Source organism: Vespa velutina, chromosome 6 (genome assembly GCF_912470025.1).
Source record: "Vespa velutina chromosome 6, iVesVel2.1, whole genome shotgun sequence".
Lineage (NCBI taxonomy): Eukaryota > Metazoa > Arthropoda > Insecta > Hymenoptera > Vespidae > Vespa > Vespa velutina.
Genome location: NC_062193.1, coordinates 1,282,325 through 1,302,324, shown reverse-complemented (window position 1 = coordinate 1,302,324; position 20,000 = coordinate 1,282,325). Strand labels below are relative to the sequence as shown.

At 38.4% G+C, this 20,000-nt stretch overlaps 1 protein-coding gene across 10 annotated transcripts in view; it reads left to right on the top strand.

Moving 5' to 3' along the window:
- Positions 1–19,948, top strand: part of LOC124949675 (proton channel OtopLc) — a 24,545-nt gene extending 4,597 nt beyond the window's left edge. For 3 of the 10 annotated variants that reach the window (XM_047495203.1, XM_047495199.1, XM_047495200.1), the window contains exons 2-10: positions 5,948–6,189; positions 6,293–6,435; positions 15,972–16,293; positions 17,157–17,265; positions 17,407–17,567; positions 17,693–17,849; positions 17,930–18,447; positions 18,536–18,863; positions 19,075–19,948. In XM_047495203.1, the coding sequence (XP_047351159.1) occupies positions 5,980–6,189; positions 6,293–6,435; positions 15,972–16,293; positions 17,157–17,265; positions 17,407–17,567; positions 17,693–17,849; positions 17,930–18,447; positions 18,536–18,863; positions 19,075–19,769 (2,643 nt within the window). In that variant the 5' untranslated portion in view covers positions 5,948–5,979 and the 3' untranslated portion in view covers positions 19,770–19,948. Of the gene's footprint in view, positions 1–875; positions 1,345–2,254; positions 2,469–3,393; positions 3,586–4,593; positions 4,876–5,947; positions 6,190–6,292; positions 6,436–10,195; positions 10,567–11,807; positions 12,098–14,598; positions 15,596–15,971; positions 16,294–17,156; positions 17,266–17,406; positions 17,568–17,692; positions 17,850–17,929; positions 18,448–18,535; positions 18,864–19,074 lie in introns of those variants that run through there. The other 7 variants (XM_047495201.1, XM_047495196.1, XM_047495202.1 and 4 more) reach the window with 7 other exon arrangements.
- Positions 19,949–20,000: the final 52 nt, after the last annotated feature.

Genomic DNA, 20,000 nt, shown 5'->3' with positions numbered 1-20,000 from the left:
AAGTGACATTTACAATAAAAAAAAAAAAAAAGAATTAATTGAACATAAACATTTAGATGCCTACGTAATGAGTTGTGTTTTTTTATACTAAAAAATTAAAAAAAAAAAATTAATTAACCATTTAGATACCTACGTATTGTTATATTATTGATACTTAAAAATTAAAACAAAAGAAAAAGTAAAAAATTAACTCTAAATATAATTCTAAGTGACATTTACAATAAAAAAAAAGAAAAAAAGAAAATGCGCATATAAAAGAATATATATATATATATATAAAAAAAAACAAAAAAACCAAAAAAACCAAAAAAACAAAAAGAGAAAAAAGATAAAAGATCGAGAAAAAGCTAAGAATAGAAAGATAAAGCAAGAAATAGAGGTAACCATCGAATTGTAATTATCAATCGAAATATCGCCATGCAAAATTTGTCTCTCTTTTCTTCTCCTTTTTTTTCGAACTTACGATGCGTTTCTCTCTCTCTCTCTCTCTCTCTCTATAGTATGATGGCCGGTCGATGGCGCGACGGTGGCCGTCGCGACGCCGGCGCCGCTGGGGACGCTCACAGGTGGTCGCCACGCAGTCTGGCCGTGTTTCGTGTGCCGGCTGCCGCGGCAGCACACCTCGAGCAACCGAGTAGCCGTTTTTCGAGGTCCCCGACCGGCACATCGAATCGATCCATAGCCACACTTCCGACTTCAGTTTGTTGTGACGCCAAGTGCAATCCCAGGGAGAAGCTTTAACCTCTTTACCACCCTTACGACTCTCAATCTCTCTCTCTCTCTCTCTCTCTCTCTCTCTCTCTCTCTTTCTCTTTATTTATCTATCTTTCTATCTCTATCTCTCTCTCTATCTATCTTTCTCTCTCACTCTTTTCCACTCTTTCACTCTCTTGGGTGCGTGTCCACTGTGTATGTATATACTTGTCTGCTGCTGTACGTGTATATGTGTGTGTGTGTGTGTGTGTGTGTGAGTGCGAACGTTTTACTCACCCCGTCCCCACACTCTCGTAATTCTACTACGCGCGAACCTTTAGTCACCTCGTTTCTATGACCTTTTCTACCGGTTTTCTACTACCATCATCTTTTACTCCTTCTCTTACTTTTCCTTTTTCTTCTTCTTTTAATCTTTTTCTCTCTTCTTCTTCTTCTTTGTCTATTTCTTCTTCTTCTTCTTAGCTTTTTGATTGTCTCTCTTGGTACCTTTAAACGTTCGATAATAGCGATCGTTCGCATCGAAATATCAACGAGATTAGAAATATCATCGAGTAAATTGTGCGCGAATCGCGTGATGTGATTTCGTTCATTTAGAACGATAGTGATATACTTCGAGATATACGCTCTGGGGTGAGCTTTTGATAAACAATAAAGAAAAATAGAAATATTATATTGTAACTATTGTCATTGTGATATTTTATCTTTCAAATACATTTAGATTCGGATAATTAATGTTATATTAATATTTTTCTTTTTTGTTTATTCCATTTTTTATATATCTCCCTTTCTCCCTCTCTCTCCCTCTCTCTCTCTCTCTCTCTCTCTCTCTCTCTCTCTCTCTCTCTCTCCCTCTCTTTTTCTCTCAGTCTATTTCATCGATTGTTAGTTTGTTCGGTACAGAAATAAACAATCGATCTTTCAACGATCGAAGCTACCTAACCAGCATATTCGAGTTCTACCTTATCGTTGTTCGTTGTAGGCGTTGTACGAGAATAGCTAGTGGAAAATAGTGGAAAAGAAGCTCTCTCCCTCTCCCTCTTTCTCTTTATATATATATATATATATATATATATTCGTTGGACAACGTCGACGTCCTTGTAAGTGTTGTTCGTCTTTCGTTCGTTCGTTCTATCGGTCGCGTGCGCGCGTGCGCTTTCTAACCCGGTACGTGTTGCTCCGGTGACATAATGTAACCTACATTCGGTACGAGCATAACGCTTCCTGGTTAATTAGGAAGGAGTCCTTTGTTACAACTAATAGCTCGCTGCACGATATCCCGAGAAACCTTTTGTCGTGGCTAACGTACACAAGTATCTACGTATCTACTTATGTGCTTTCGTACGCGAACGAGTGCATACTAATGTCATTTGCGCGTTTAAAATACACGAAGAAATTCGATAAGAATGGAAAATAATTGATTTTTAAATTTGAATAATAGTAATAATAATAATAATTATTATTATTATTATTATTATTATTATTATTATTATTATTTCTTTTATTATAAAGGAAGAAAGAGAAAGAAGAAATAGAAGAAGAAAAAGAATTAATCAATAAATAACGATATAATCGATACATTCGAGTGAATTATACACGTGGACATAATTATTTAAAAATAATGTTCGAAAGCTCAGCCGTTCGAAATGGTCTGCCGGCGAGGTTATTGATCGCAAGAGTTAGCACACTTTCGAGCTCGCGGCCTTCCCTGAAAATTATAACACGAGATTCTACGTTCCGCGGGAAAAACTATGAAGGTATGTGGACCGAAGAGAATGACGAGGAGGAGGAGGAAAAGGAAATGGAGAAATATTACACGGTTAAAATATAAAAGTAGATTGATGATAAAAAAAGGAGAAGCTTTGTTTCATTGGTTAAAATGAAAGAGAGAGAGAGAGAGAGAGAGAGAGAGAGAGAGAGAGAGAAACATTGTTAAGCTGAAATTATATCGGTGTATTGCGTTGCGATTTGATCGATTAATGAAAGAGAATGAGAAAGAGAGAGAGAGAGAGAGAGAGAGAGAGAGAGAATGAGATTGATAGAATATCGTAAAGAAACGACAATAGAATTTCTTTTTTCATTCTTTTAAACTTTTATCGGTTCTCTCTTTGCCGTATGGTGGTCTAGGAAAATGCGAATCTATTATCGCGCGCGTGGTCCCCTTTTAATCGATTCGTTTTTCCTCTTTTCCTCTCTACTCGCATTGTCAGCATCAGAAGAGAAAAAAGGGAGAAAGACGGACAGACAAATAGACAGAAAGAGAGAGAGAGAGAGAGAGAGAGAGAGAAAGAAAGAGTCTGATTCCACTTCCGATCGAACAAACGAGCCCAACGAATGAACGAACATCGAGGTGAATTGAGAAGGAAGAAGAAAAGGGAGAAATAATCCGAATTTGTCGAGCGAGCTCACACGTGTGACTCCAACATGGTTTCCCCTCGTCGTCGCCGTCGTCGTCGTCGTCGTCGTCGTCGTCATCATCACCATCGTGGTCTCGTGCGTGCGTGCGCGTGAGCGCGCGAGCGACGAACAAACGAACGAACGAACGTGTCGTACACGTGAATAGAAACGTGGATGAAGAGGGATAGGATGAGGTGGTAAGGGGGTGGTATGGTAGAAGAAAAAGAAGAAGAAGAAAAGAGAGAGAGAAAGAGAGAAAGAGGGGAAATCATCGAAAGCAGAAAAACGAAGAGAGAGAGAAAGAGAGAGAGAGAGAGAGAGAGAGAGAAGTATCCACCTCGTCTGGTACATACGTGGATTTGTGATTAAAGCCGTTGTCGCCGACGAACGCGCGGATTTCTAAATATATAGGAAGGGAGCTTGCACGCGAGAGCTTGCAGTGAGCTTCCAGTGGGTAAAACGACAGCTTACGAATAGGTCGGTTATCTTCACTTTCTTTCTCTATCTTAATCTCTCTCTCTTTCTCTCTCTCTCTCTCTCTCTCTTTCCCTCTTTGTCTATCTCTCTGTCTCTGTATCTCTCTTTGTCTCTCTCATTCTCTCTCTCTCTCTCTCTCTCTCTCTCTCTCTCTATCTTTCTATAATATCTTTTTTATTTATCCCTACTTGTTCATTTATTCCAATCGTTATTGTTGTTCTTCTTCTTGTTCTTCGTATTCTTCCTCCCTTCTTTCTTTTTATTTTTCTACCTTTTATATTTTATATTTTCATATCTATTCCTTTTTAATTTCTTTTCCATTTAATATTATCATAAGCCGAGTATCGATTTAATCCAGTAGGGATTTAAAAGAACGAACTTTCCCAGTTGTGTCAATCTTGTCTATGGTAGTATTATAACTTCCAAGAGGGATCGAGTTTTCTCACGGTAGAACGTTGGTAGACGTCTCTTCCGCGTTGTTTCTTTTCACCGTAGCCTGGGGCCGACCGGAAGATCAAAAAAACACGTAGTAGACAGAAGAAGGATAAGTTATGGCGAAGAAGGAGAGTAATAAAAGGAAGGTGAAAGAAGGCAGAGATAGAGGAAGAGAGAGGAAGGGAAGAAGGAGGAGGAGGAGGAGGAGGAAGAAGAGGTGAAGGTGGTGATGGTGGTGATGGTGGTGATGGTGATGGTTATCTTCTTCGTTAGTTGAATGAACATGACATGACGACGAAACGACGACGTTAATGCACACGAAGGATGGACGGATGGAGCACGTGACGCGCGTTAGAGCGTGCCGTGCTGATCGTAGCGCCATGTTTGGTGATCACCGGTATGGGGAGAGAGTATGGAACGAGTCGACAGCGATGAGTCTCTTCCTTCGGCCTCCAGTAACAAACCGATCGCCTTTCGATCGTTCGTCTTTACCGATCCGCGATCCGCTCGTTCATACGTTCGTACACATTCTTTCGTTCGTTTACGTTCGATCGATCGACTAACCCGATCAGATCGATCGAACGATCGATCGATCGATCGATCAATCGCCCACTCGTTCGATTCGTACCGATCGATCGCACAGATTTTCATCGTCGCGATATACAAAGTTTTTATGTTCTTTTCTTTCTCTCTCTCTCTCTCTCTCTCTCTCTCTCGTTTCAATAATTACTTTCAATTTGCAATCAATTTTTTAAGAACATTTTGCGACAATTACTTTTGATTTACAATTAATTAAATAGTCTTCTATGTTAAATATTATAAACAATGTGATGGGTGACTCGGTGACTATGACGAGTACGTAAGACAAAAAAAAATATCTTTGGTAATTTTTTCTTTATCGAAATAATGAACTTGTCGAATAATAGAAATAATATCATCGTCGGAGAATGTATTTACTTTTCTTCGTTTAATTTTCATCTTTTATTATTTGCCAGGAAAATATTTTACATATAGATACATATATATATAAATGATAAAGGAATACTTGTTGCTGAACGTAAACGATTTCATATTACAAAGATACTTTAGTGTCAATCGTTTGATAGGAACGACAAGATAGGATCAACCTCCCTTTCCTTTTCCTCCTCCTCCTCCTCCTCCTCCTCCTTTTCACCTTCTCCTTCCTTACTTTAAGTTTCTTTACAAAACGAAACGAGAATTTCACGTATCTTGATATCAAGATATACATACACATATATCTAGGATCGTTCGTGGCACAATCTCGATCGCATTGGCCGAGTTTTGACGTCTTTCACAGAATCTCTCAGGGTTGCCATGGAGTAATTTAAGTGTCGTATATGTCGCAACCATCATCGACGCAATTTCGAATCGTATATCGTTTTAACTATCGAACGAAAATAGTCCTATCTATCTTTATTAAACAAGTGATCGAGCACCGTTGAAATCCGCTCGATCTTTCACTTACGATCGCAATTTCTCCGCTTCGGAGAATGCACGAAGGAAAGTTTCTTTTTTTTCTCTCTTTTTTTCTTGTTTTTTTTTTTTTTTAACTCTCTCGCTCTATAGCAACATCAATGGCGATCGAACGATAAATTCATCTTTTTCTTTTTTTTTGCTTTCTTTTTTTTTTCCTTTTTCTTTTTACACCGTCGTTAAAAATAAATCGATGTGAAAGAAGGAACATCCTTTCTAATCGTCATCATATATATATACATATATATATATATATATACACACATATATATACATATATATATAATATATAGATATATATATTATACATATTATGTATTATATATATTATATATATATATATATATTTACATTTATTATTAGATATATGTATATCCATCCAAGTAAGTTCATAAATTCGGTATATAAGAAATTAATTAATGAATTATTTCAGATCGTCAGAGGACTACTAACGACTCTGAAGAGATGCAACGGTGTCCATACCTCCACGAGATGAAAGAGCGTTTGCTCTCACAACCGACACCGACAGACAGCTTAGACATGGAAAGACTCGACGGAGGTACTCCCGTTAAGGAGGCGAATCTTCACAACGATTATCCAGCACACACGAATCCAGGTGTTATACCAGATCCACCGGAAATGCCTCCTGACTCGTTGATCGGTACCGTCGTTAAGGTAATAAATTGATATTAAATTAAATATTATCTTTATGGAATATTAATTAACATCGATTAAGATAAATAAGATCGTATCTGATCGTTTCTATATAATATTTTAGCTTAACTCCGATGGTTACGGATCTCATACATCGCCAGCTCACGCGAGGCAACCCTTGGTTCCACAAAATGCGAACAATCAACCCCTTTGCCTCACCCCAACGCACACCGGACCGTCAAATGGCATGTTGCCAAAGAACGCTAAGTGAGTAAAATGACTACTGTTTCTACGAATATTCGAAGTACTTATATACGAACTTCGCCGAAGTATTTATATTTGTATGTGTGTCCACGCGTGTATGTATGCTTTTCACCATTTATACGAAGAACGAACTATCATGCTGGGAAGAAATCACGTCGAATATGAGAATGTTAATTAATTCGAAAATTCACATTCCTTTTTTATTTATCTATTTTTTTTTTTTCACTTTTGCGAAAAATATTTCGACGAAATTCATTTCTTTTTACAGATTTGTATACGTCGATACAAGTTTCTTTAAAATATAACTCCGTCCGTTTATATCTACGATCAAAGCTACGGAATATAATTATATGAGATAAGACGTTTATGGAGAAAGGAAATTCTACGAACGAATGAGGTTAAACATACGAAAAAAGAAATGTTTTCTTCATTTCTTTTCTTTTCTTTTCTTTTCTTTTTACGATATAAGAGTATAAACGAGTTGACTGGAATGAAGCATTAGAAAGATATACAACCTACCTAGCCACGTGCTAACACGGAAACCTATCGAAATTCAAGTGCGTTCGTTATCACGAATAAGTTTCTGGTATACCAGAGGGATAAACTCGAAATAGCCAGTCAAACTTCCTTAAGCCAGTCGTGCGTTTTACGATCTCAGGGTACAGGCTAAAGCCTTCCCCCGTTACGGTTTTAGTAACACGCTAATTATAGTCATACGACTAGTCTCGAATTTGCTATGTAAAGGGTGATCCTTTCCTTGCGAACTAGTTGAATCTATTTATAACACCATATATATATATATATACACATATATATATATATATTTGTTTATATTATATTGTATATATAATATGTACATGAGTGTTGTTTCGATATAATTCATCATTTTTTATCGAATCGTATATATCGATAATACATTAATCATAGAACAAAATCAACTGCCTATAAATATTACCGTATCTAGAATTACATAAAAGAGTACGATTTCACGCACGATAGTAGAACTCGAACGAATGTCGTTTTATCGAATATATCGTAATACACACAAGGACGATCGCCAACTTGGATTTATGATCTCGTTCGATCTTCACCTTACGTCTTGTCCTTTAATAAGTTGATTTATACGAAAAAAAGTCGGTCAATATTTATACAATTTGTCGAAATTATGTCTAATCATTTTTCTTTTCTTTTTTTTTTTTTCGTTTCTATCAAATAGTAAATATTGATCGTTGATTATTGTTCACGAAATTCACGAAAAGTTTTGGTTTCAAGTTATTCCTGAAAAAATCAATTACATTGCTCGTCGTGGATTTCGTGACCATGATATGATCGTCGTATTAAATACTTCCGCTAGAAATGCGAGAGAATGTGTGTCAAAATGTAGGAAATTTTATAAGGACATTGAAGTGAAAGATTCACACTTGTTAAAAAGATAGAAGTACTTTTTTTTTATCACATTGCATTTCATCTTTCTCTCTCTCTCTCTCTCTCTCTCTCTCGCTCTCTCGCGATATTTAACGTAGATATTGAAATGGTTTTGCTCTAAAAGGTAGGACAGTGTTTCGAGTGCGGAGGAAAGAAATGAAAAAGAAAAAAAAAAAAAAAAGGAGGAAGAAAAGGAAGAAAGAATAATTAAACGAGGAAAAGAGAAAAACGTGTTCATTTTTTTTTTATTTTGTACGTTTTTTTCTTTTTCTTTTCCTTTTTTTTTTTTTCTTTTTTTCAATGACCTCTCCCCAATGGGTCCGGGAGCTTAGTTCTAAAGACGCGGAATCGTGGCAGCACTGCGAGCGACAGTCGAAATCAATACTCGTAGTGCGTGAGCGTTATCTCTCTCTCTCTCTCTCTCTCTCTCTCTCTCTCTCTCTCTCTCTCTCTCTTTCGTAATCCTTGAAACGCGATATTACAACGGATAGAAAAATTCTATATACACGGTACTATACTAGTTTACACTGCACAAACTAGATTATCACTAAGGGAATACGATTGCAGATCTGTTACCTTGTAATTACTCATGATCGAGCTGTAAAATATATATATCTATCGTTGTTTGCACAATATGGAAAATCTAAAATCTACGTTGAAAGATAATTACTTTGTCTTTGATTTTCGATAACAAGACTACTTAAATTCTCGAATTGATATTATTTTTATCTCTCTTTATCTCTCTCTCTCTCTCTCTCTCTCTCTCTCTCTCTTTATATATCTTTCTGTCTCTCTCTCTCTCTATCTCTCTCTTTTAAAGGTGATGCTTGATATTGGAAAAAGAAGAATGTTGGATTAGAGAGAAAAAGTATTGAGAGTATGGCCGCAGGGTAAAAGGAATCTTGTTAAATCGATGTTAGGGTCCCTAACGATATCAAATATCGTCGATATGGGATATCCGATGATGATGAAACGATCGCAAATGGAATCGGGTCGAGCTTTGAGTTCGCAAGCTTACTCCTCGCAAACGATAAGAATTTTGTACGAGAGTAAGGTCAGTCACCTCGGTGGCAGCGTTATCGAGCGGGTCAGTGGGTCGCAGAAGCATGGAGCGGCTACCCCCCTTTGCCTCTTAACGCCCACTCCCCACCTAGTCACTCTACTCGAATCCACCGCCTCATCCTGGTTCCTACTAACGGCAGCACCCTCTCTAAACCATTTCGTGAGAAAGAGAGAGAGAGAGAGAGAGAGATTTTCTCGTAGTAGGAAAGAGGGTAACGATTACTGGAATAGACTGAATATTGCTGAGTTATCCGAGTTTTTCAAGGAATCTCGTACGAGAAAACTCATTAAAGAAAAGTAAAGCTGGAAATCTGACGAACTTCGACCGTTTTTCTCTTTAACATTTTCTTCCAAAATTCTAATTTAATCAAATAATTGAACGTGAGTGCCATAGAAAAATATACAAGTTCCGAATTCGAATTTCTTTCTTATTCTTAGGAATCGTCGAAAAATCGTTTCGTATGATCCATGATATAACTTGACTTCAGAAATTGAAGGATCATGATGATTGAACATCAATCATGAATTCTTGAAAAATACGCGCGTAACTCGTTAGAAAGAAAGGAGTCGTACGAACGAATGAACGAACATACGTATCGTCCATCTTATATATATATATATATCTTTTTTCAAATATTTGCGTTAGTAGGCCGTATTGTATAGACGCAACGCATTGGGGTTGAATGCGTAGAAGGGAGAAAAAGTAGGAGGGAGGTGAAGGTGACTAAGGTGGGAAAGGGAGGATGGTAAAATAAAATGTACGATGTCGTTGAAATCTCAATGCCGACATTCATTGGGACAAAGAGCGCGGTGTTCCTACTTCCAGATATATTACGAGCGTAGATTGAAGAAAGAGAGAGGGAAAGAAAGATAGAGAATGAAAACGGGAGAGGAAAAAAAGAAAGAGAGGAAGAGAGAAGGAGAGAGAGAAAGAGAAAGAGAGAAAATGATAAAGAGGGAGGTTGGTGGATTTCTCGATGGAGTCCAACACGATCCGTACAGGTAAGGGGTGAGGGCGGTGGATGTCGTCGTCGTCGTTCGAACGTCGTCGTTGTACTCGGTTCTTTCTCTCTTTCTCTCTCCCTCTCTCTCTCTCTCTCTCTCTCATTTTCTCTCATTCTCTAACTATCTATATAGAACGAAAGCTCTCTCGTAGCCAGTGCGCTTGTGCAAGAAGCTCAAGTCTGCCCGGGAAGAGACCTCCCGGCTAGCCTCAGTCTCCGGGATGCTGGGGGCGGCGATCGTGATTCTACCCCCATTTCATCGTGTTCTGATAACATAGAGTCTGTCTCACTCGTTCGCTCGCTCGCTCACTCACTCACTCTTACTCTCTCTCTTTCTCTCTCTCTCTCTCTCTCTATCTCTCTATCTCTCTTTCTCCGTTGTTCTATCCTCGCGCATTCGCTTGACTTTATCCCTATTTCTCTCACTCTCTCCTAGCATTCTCTCTCTCTCTCTCTCTCTCTCTCTCTCTATTTTCATCCCTTCCGTATATATCCTCCTTTCTCTCTCTCTCTCTCTCTGCTTCCAATTCTGTGTCCCCTTGCGTGGTCTATCCCTTCTCCGTCTCTACGCTTCACACCCTTTTCCTCCGCCGAAGCCTGGGTGCAGTCACCGCGAGTACCTTCAACTAACCACCTCCAGCAGGTGAGCCTTCTTCGTTGAACGTCGTTCGTATGTCCGTTCGTTTGTTCGTTCTCGACATGAGTATCCGAGAAAGATAGGAAAAGAGACAAAGAGAGAGAGAGAGAGAGAGAATGTGTATTAGATGTGTGTTCTCGTCGTCGTCGTCATCATTATCATCGTCGTCGTTGCCATCGTCGCCGTCGCCGCCGTCACCGCCGTCGTCGATCATTCGAGCGAGAGAGTGTGCTTGATCCTTCCAGGTTGTTGAGAGAGGTTCGGTCGTGCGCACGGGATTTTCCATTAGCTCGTTCGACCAAGTGCGCGGGATCAGAGAGACACTTTCGTGATAGTCCTTTCTCTTTCGTTTACCGATCTTCTTCTCTCTCTCTCTCTCTCTCTCGCTCTCTCGCTCGCTCGCTCGCTCGCTCGCTCGTTCGCTCATTTTTTCTCTCTTTCTCATTCTCTCTCTTTTCATCTTTTTTCTTCTCTCTCTCTCTCTCTCTCTCTCTCTCAATTTTTTTTTGTCTCCAACCCGCTCGTTCGTTTAACCATCCACATCGTCGGTGGTCGAAGAGAAGACAGATTCGTTGGCTTCCAGGCTACCTACAAATCCCTCTTTCTATTCACCCTCCTCCAATAGAGACCGAGTCTCTGTTTGCGCGAAAGGGTTCTCTCGGGAGTATCTTTCCTACCTTTCAGACTCTCGTATGGACTCTCGTCGTCTCGCCTACTACGCGTAATTCCTTGGTACATCGCTAATTATTTATTTTCTTTGTCCTTACTTACACTCTCTACCCCTCCAATTTCTTCTTCTCCTTTAAATGACACTCGCAATCTTTTCTCTAACTTGAAATATATTCTTTGATAAAATTTGTCATACCTTTTTTCGTTTTCTTTTTTTTATTTTTTTTCTTCATTTCTTTCTCTCTTTCTTTCTTTCATTCATTTTCATCTCATACGAAACGGTAAAATATTTTTATCGGATTTATATGAAATACAATATTTTCTTTCGTATTTAGATATCTTCGAACGTCGTGACGTTCACCAAAATGGCGGTCTAATTGTTCTCAATCGTTCGATATCAACTTACTCGTTTCTCTTTTTTTTCTTTTCTCTCTCTCTCTTCCTGCTTTCTTTTCCTATATATATATACATATATTATATATACATATATATATATAATATATATTATATACATATATATGTATATATAAATCGGGTAGATCAATTTCATTGCTTCTTCTTATTTCCATCTCTAAAAGAACAACGAAACGAACGGACTTTAAAAAAAAATCTCTCTTTTAAAAATCATTCACGATACGCGCAAAATAGATAAGAAGGCAATTTGCACGATGGACGGTGGCGGAGATTGTAAAGTCGCCACCGTGGAAGTTGAGGCGGCAGCCGCGGGTGACAACACGGCAACTCTTCCGGTCACGAGGCCTTTAAATCCGCAAAATTCGCCGCCTAACGCGCAGGACAACGCAGAGAAGAACAACGCGGCGAATAAAGAAATGGAGCTGAAGAATGTACGATCTACGCCAGCGAAAAAGTAAGAAATATCTCGTGAAGAATGATGACAAAGGGAAGTAGTATGATGATGTGGAGGAGGAGGAGGAGGAGGAGGAGGAGGAGGAGGAGGAGGAGAAGTAGGAGAAGGAGGAAGACATGTAGAGAGAGGGAATTGGAGAGGGTAGGTTACGCACAGATAAAAGGTCGATTAGATCAGAAAAATTATGCGTTTAGATCCTTCTTGAAAGCATTAGAAATCACTTTGTTTTTCATTTCTTTTTTTCCAATCCTACGAGCAATTGTAAAAACGATTAAGTTACTATACTAATTTACTATAGTAAATATTTACTATAAGTTTAGTTGTATTATTTCATAGAGAAAGAGAGAGAGACAGAGAAAGAGAGGTAGATAAATAGAGAGACAGAGAGAGAAAGAGAGAGAGAGAGAGACAGATAGATAAATAGATAGAGATAGAAAGAAAGAGAGAGAGAGAGAGAGAGAGAGAGAGAGAGAGAGAGAGAAAGAGAAGTACAAATAGTAGAATGCAAAATAATTGGAATACCTCAGCGTTTCTTTGAGAAAACGTGACGTACAAAATGGATCTTAAGAAAGCTTCTGAAAACGTATGGTGGTCGATGGTGGAGGGACGGGGGTGGGAGGGAAGAAGAATCTTCTTGGTTTTATTCAGCGTTTCTATTTATGACGTTGGTAGGTACATACTTCGTTAGCTCGTCGTACGGAATGTATGTAAGTACCTATGTAGGTACTTATATACATATACATAGTTGCGCGTACGTGCACGTACTTACAACTTATATACAACATAACGGAGAACGTCGACTAACGCATACTTTTATACGTAACCGAGAAGGTGTATACTCTCGTGCACGTAGAAGGAACCACCCTACCTCGAGGGAAACAACCGACCGAGCGTGACAAAGGAGGATAGAAAAAGAGATAGATAGAGAGAGAAAGAGAGAGAGAGAGAGAGAGAGAGAGAGAGAATATACTGTAACCTTATCTAATTTCAGAATATAAAAAATAAAATTGTAAAAAATAAAAATAAAGATAAAAACAAAAATTGAAATTAAAATGGAACATTCAAAAATGGGTTTTCTCTTGTGTATTATCGTAAATTTTGTGCATCGGGCATAAATGGGGACGTATATTTTCTCTCTCTCTCTCTCTCTCTCTCTCTCTCTCTCTTTCTCTTTCTTTTTTCTACTTTTTTCAGCGACTGTATTTCGTAGAGAGAATTCGTTTGAAATTCCAGCGAGTCGGGTTTCTTTGGTAGCATGTAAGGAAAATGAAGCAACGTTATTTTCTCTCTCTCTCTCTCACTCTCTCTCTCTCTCTCTCCGCCCTCCTCTTTCTTTCTCTTTCTCTATTTAACTGAAAATCCGAAAGTATTTTATCTCGTCACATATGTAGATCGGTAACACATAGAGCGTGACACTCGTGTTAAGCATGTACGCTTTCTGCGGCGTAGGAACGGCTTCTCGAATTACTCTCGTATTCGCAATTGCATTAACGGTGGTTCTACGAGTCTTAGCTTCTCCGACAGTCTAGACGCGTGCAACGAAACGACGAGAGTTGTTTGTTGCCTTCGTCGTTTCAAAGACACGACTCTCATCGTCTCGTTTACAATCGACCAACCTATAACAAGTTAACCATATATTTTATCGTTCTAAGAGCTTTGTTTGCAAGCGTATTATTAATTAAAATTGTGTGTTATTAAAAAAAAAGAAAAAAAAAGAACAAACAAACAAACAAAAATAAACAAAAAAAAGGAAGGAAGGAAGAAAAGGAAAAGAGAAAAGAAAAAACAGAAAACAAGAAAAAGAAGAAAGAAAAAGAGAAGAGGATCGAATTTCACTTTGGATAATTCTTTCGGATTAAAATTACTCACAAAAAAGTTGTTGAGAGAAAAAAGACGAGAAATAGCGCGGAGGTCGTTGATATTCAAAGAATTGAAAAAGAGAGAGAGAGAGAGAGAGAGAGAGAGAGAGAGAGAGAGAGAAAGGGGTAGAAAACGACGATCGAAGGGTAGAAATTTTGTGAGGGACAAAGATACGTGGCTAGGGTGAGTCGAGAGGACCGGAGGGGGAGAGAGAGAGAGAGAGAGAGAGAGAGAGAGAGAAAGAGAGAGGAGAACCAGGAGCTGAAAGTAGGTACTTCGAAATATCGACCGGCAGCCTGGACCACTCCGAGTCTGTGCTATACACCACTGTTTCCACTTCCTAGCGTTTTCCTCGTTCACGAGTGGTAAAAAGGCTGTGTGCTGTTGCTGCTGCTGTTGCTGTTGCTACTGCCGTTGCTGCTGCTACTACTACTACTACTACTACTACTGCTACTACTGCTATTACTGTTCCTGTTATTGTTGCTCATCGAGCTATCAACTGTTTTTTTTTTCCTTCTTTTTTTTTCTTTTTTTTTTTCTTCTTTTTTTTTCTTTTTCTTTTGTTTTCTTTTTTCCTTTTTAAGACGAATAAAGAAAGAAATGGCCCTTATCGTTTCTTTGCATATATATATATATATATATTATAATGACGAAGGTGAAAGAAAACTCGTTACACGGATGTAAATAAAAAGAGATATTTTCGTCAATAAAAAAAAAAAAGAAGAAAAAAAAAACGAAACGGAGAAACTTTTAATAGATCGGATATTTTCTTCAACAAAATATTATTTATACTGAATGAGATGTTAAGAGCTATCGAAATACGTATTATATTTTTAATATAAAAACAAAACGAAGGAAAAAATAGAGAAAAAAAAAGAAAAAAGAAAAAAAAAGAAAAACGAAGAACATCGTAAAGGTTTATGCTTTTATTAATACGTGACGTGGCTGCACTTTGAACGGCGTCTCTCTTCCTTCTCTATCTATTGCGATAGCCATCAAGTAAAAAGTGTCTGTGTCGAGTGTACGAGCTCGTGCGGAACACAATAAGGTCTACGCCTCAACCCCTGAAATGCCACGGGGACAAAGGGTGGTTAAGCCCTTCTCTGGTCGAAGATGCACACCATACGACGTCGAGACTTTGCGGCCTTAAGTAGACGCGTCGAAAGTTCGTTGCAATTGTACTTTCGTCGATTATATCGGTAAACGGATTAAAAAAGGAAGAACAAAGAGGGATTTTCGCGAGAGGAGAAAAAGAAGAAGAAGAAGGGGAGGAAGAAGAAAGAAGGATAGAAGAAGAAGAAAGAAAAAGAAAGAAGAGAGGATTATCCATCCATCATTTTTAATTATACACTTTTAATAAGAACTTTACGATACGACGAAGAAGTCATTTTTTAACGGTGAAAAGAAAGATAAAAGAAAAAGAAGAAGAAGAAAAAAAGAAGGAACGGTAAAGTGTCGTCTTAAAACGTAAGGAAAAAGGTTGGAAAAAAAATAAGAAAAAAAACAGAACACAAAAATATTGAAATCGATCGTTATCATGGAGGTCGAAATCGTTCCACTGGTTGAAAACAATATGGCTAATGGTACAAGTTCGATGGAGGCAGTGAACAGTAGAGTGCAGATTATCAAGAAGAAACGGTAAAGTGTTTTAACCCGAGAGATTAACGAAACATTATATAATATCATTATATCAGCTTGTAAACACTGTTATACGCAATAAGGGATGTTCCTTACTTTATTTAGAAAAATCTAATTTTATACGTTAGGTGCGGTGTTCGTTCAGAGAAGCATATAACAGACGCTGAGATTCTATTTTTTTTTTCTTTTTTTTTTTTTTCTCCTCTGAGAGTTCGTGTACCTATATAACTATCTCTTGGAACATTTTTTTCACTATTTCTCTCTCTCTCTCTCTCTCTCTCTATTTCTATTTCTATTTCTCTCTCTCCCTCTCTCTCTCTCTCTCTCTCTCTCTTTCTCTCTCTATTTTTCTAATTAACGCTTTTTCGTGCTTCAGAACGTCGCTCTTCATCATCATGAGCTTCATTTATGCGAAGTTACTGGTCGTGGTGTGCATCGCTTATGTTATAAGCGAAGTTGTAACGCACAAATTGCCGCTCTACTATTATGAAGGATTTTTCACGTATCTCTATGGTGCGAGCATACTCTTCCTTCTCTACGTATTCTGCTTCCTACTTCAAGAGAGCGCCTGCTGTGCGCGCGGCAGTGATACACCGCCACCACCACCGAGGCCACCTAAACCGCCGAAGGAGCAGAAGGATAAGAAGGACAAGAAGGATAAAGATCAAAAAGCTGCAAAAAATAAGAAGGATTTTCAGGTTAATTTATCTTTTAATTGAAGTTTATAATTAAAGTCGAAAAGACTCGCGGCTACTATCGAATTAATTACACGCGATTTGTCTCTCATGAGGAATAGAAAGATACAGAGATTGAAAGAGAGAGAGAGAGAGAGAGAGAGAGAGAGAGAGAGAGACCAAGACTCCTTTTAACGAGCTTGCCTATTTATCTTCGTACGTACATTGAGAAGAGACCGTTCTTTTTTCTCTTTTTTCTTTCTTTCTTTCTTTCTTTTCTTTTCTTTTCTTTTTCTTCTCTTCCCTTTTTCTAAGAGCCTACCGTATTTAATATTCATAAACTCTTTTAACTCTTTTGTTAATGCGAAACGTCTAGTGAGGAGATTTTTTTATATTTTTAGCACTAGTCGTTCCATTTTCTTTTACCGAACAACCAATCCTACGTAAGTACTTAGTTACTTACTCATATATGTTATGTTTTTAAATACGTTTAATCGCATTTCGAAAGGCATCCATATTTCTAACATTTTTTCAAAGTAATTTCTTTGATTGTAATTTAAACGAATGATATCAGGATGGAAACGTGCGATGGAAAGTTTTTCAGGAAGTTATCGAGATCGGCATAATTGAATTGCACTCGTGCCAAAGAGAAACTCGTTTATCTATCTTTCTTTTACGTTTTATGTATATACATATGTATGTATATATATATATTTTTTTTTTCTTTTTTCCCTCTGTCTTATTCTCCTCTCTCTCTCTCTCTCTCTCTCTCTCTCTCTCTTTTTTGATTTTCTTTTTCTTTCCTCATATCGATCTTCCGACAATGTAAGTCCTTTCAGTCATTCTCTGAAAGAATAGCATTTTGACTTGAGAAATTTTATCTCCAGGATGCTGCAGACGTGGAAGCTGGTGTTGCAACGCGCGCATTGCGAAAACGAAAAACTTCTCAGAACGATCACAGTCACGGAAGTTTTTTCCTTCGAATCGGTGCCATAGGTAAAGAAAACAAAAAAAAAAAAAAAAATAAAAAAATAAAAAAGGAAAAAAAAATATAGAAAAAATGGAGATTATACTCTTATCAATTATTAGATTTTCAACTATTAATTTTCTTTACCACAATGTCTTATTGAACGTTAGCATTTGGTTTGGGTACAATGATCTACAATGGATTGGAATTCGGAGCATTTTTTGAGGTACCACCGACTTCACCGTGTTATCAAATACTTCAGGGTGTCAATCCTGTTCTTCAAATGATCTTCACGTTCATGCAAATGTACTTCATCTTTATGAATTCCAGGGTAAGTAAGGATAAAAGATTGAGAATTACGTATATGTTCGATATTTTAATTACGATGTGTTTTCATTCCTGTTTCTTTTTTCTCTCTTTTTTCCTTTTTTTTTTTTTTTTTTTTTCTTAATCCAGTTAAACATTCATCGATTCAAAGTAATTGCACGATTTGGTTTGATGCACGTCGTCGCTACGAATCTTTGCGTTTGGATAAGAACATTGGTACTTGAGAGTCTCAAAGAAATCACCCAGTATCATCAACGATTAGGACAAGAGGAGGCCGGAATTTTAGGTAATTTTTATGTAAATCTTTCAAGACATTGAAAAATGAATACGTCTAATTCTAAACGTATCGTATTGTATTATGCATAGAGAGTATAAAACAACATTCGTTGAGAAACGCTGGAGCAATCTTAGGTACAGAACCTAGAGACATGGCCCAGTTACGGGACACGCCGTTGCATTCGATTGTTAAAACAACGTCGGTAGCTTCGACCTTGATACCGACAACAGCAGAATCTCTTACCCGAGCGATGAGAACCACGGTCAAAGCAATCCCAAGAGTAGCGACTACTTTATCTACGGCAGCTTCTACGGCCTTCATGACCTCACCATCTGCGACACAGAGTACTACAACTACCACGACCACAACGACAACGTTTTTGCCCAATTTGACGACTACAGCCGCTACTACGTTATCCACTTTGTTGACTACTTTGACTACGAGAAGTACCACCACCGAAAGAACGATTACACCGAGTACAACGCCATCCACTACTACACCGACGACTACGACCACTACTACTACAACAACGACTACACCAGCTTCCATTTTGTCAAATGCTTTCGGTGATATCTTTGATTCATTTCAGGCTGACACCAAAGATCAGGTCATTATAATAAATTATTATAAAAAATTACATTACATTATATTCGTCGTGTTCAAATGTGAATGATTCCCCATTTCATTTCGTTCAGGTACACGAAGTATTTTATGTTAGCAATACGACGAACACAAGCGATTACTGGAGCCAGAATCTTGGCTTTTATGCGGAAGCTTTGACGGAGGATGGCACGATAACAAACTCATGTGGTCGCGTCAACATCATGGGTACTATCGTCCAAGATGCAGCACCCTACTTGTTTCCCTTCATTATCGAGTATAGCCTGATTGGTGCCGCTGTGATATACGTCATGTGGAAACACATCGGTAGACACCCGCGTTGGCCTCATCAAGCGGAAGCCGATCTCGAGCGTCGTCTGGAAGTCATGCTTTCGAGAAGGGCAGTAGCCCTGGCACATGCAGGTAATCGATTATAATTTATTCCAAGCGCTCTTTTTTTCTACTTCTACTTCACTTCTATTTCTTGCCAAAAGGAGATTGTCGAGCTCATAATAACGAGATCGATGTGTCTCTATTGAGTATGCTTTAAAAGATGAAGAAAAAATAAAAATAAAAATAAATAAAACATAACCAGAGAAAAAAGCAAAAACAAAAACCAAACACGAATATACAGGACACGCCAGAGTGGACTGCGTCGGGGCAAGCAAGGGTCTATTCTTTGGTCTGCTGCTACTGGTCGGTTCGTTGATCTGTTTGATACTCTTCTTCGTCCTGATACATCATTCCGAGCTTGGACTTTTGGCGATTTATCTGGCTGACGTTTCCCACTGCGTTTTGATGGCTCTATCGATCGTCGCTATTATCGTCGGTTTCATACGTGTCCAAAGTCTCAAGTTCAAGGCCGAAGAACAGAGCGATTTGAATGACATACTTTTACGTGTCTCGGCTTTTGGACTCTTCGTTTATGCCGTTTTCAGTGTGATCGCTGGTTCCTTGGCGGCATTTACCCACGAACCGAATCTTTTGGTGATGGTTACTGGCCTTCTCTCGGTAGCCCAGGTTGTCCTTCAGATGTTATTCATCGCCGATGTCTCACGTAGGCGGGTACACCTACCCGAACACGATCGCAGCAAGCCAGGACGTCAAGTGGTCACCTTCCTTCTCATTTGCAACGTAACCATGTGGGTCATTTATACCTTCGAGATGCAAAAGGTCATCGCTAATCCCGTACAACTTGACTTTTATGGATTCCTCGCTTGGGCTATCGTTCAGAGAGTTACATTACCTCTCTGCATATTTCACAGGTTCCATAGCGCCGTAACGCTCGCTGAAATCTGGAAGACAAGCTACAAGGCACGTCTCGAGTAAATAACTGAGAAATAAAACGTTTCTCGATGTGTCCTTATATTGTCAGCTAAAGAATGAAGAAGGAGAGAGAGATAAAGTGAAAGAGAGAGAGTGACAGAGAGACAGACAGACAGAGAGAGAATATTTAGAAAGAAATTGATAAAGAGACAGAAAAAAGAGAGAGAGAGAGAGAAACAGAGAGAGAATATTTAGAATGGAACTGGTAAAAAAAACAGAGACAGGGAGACAGAG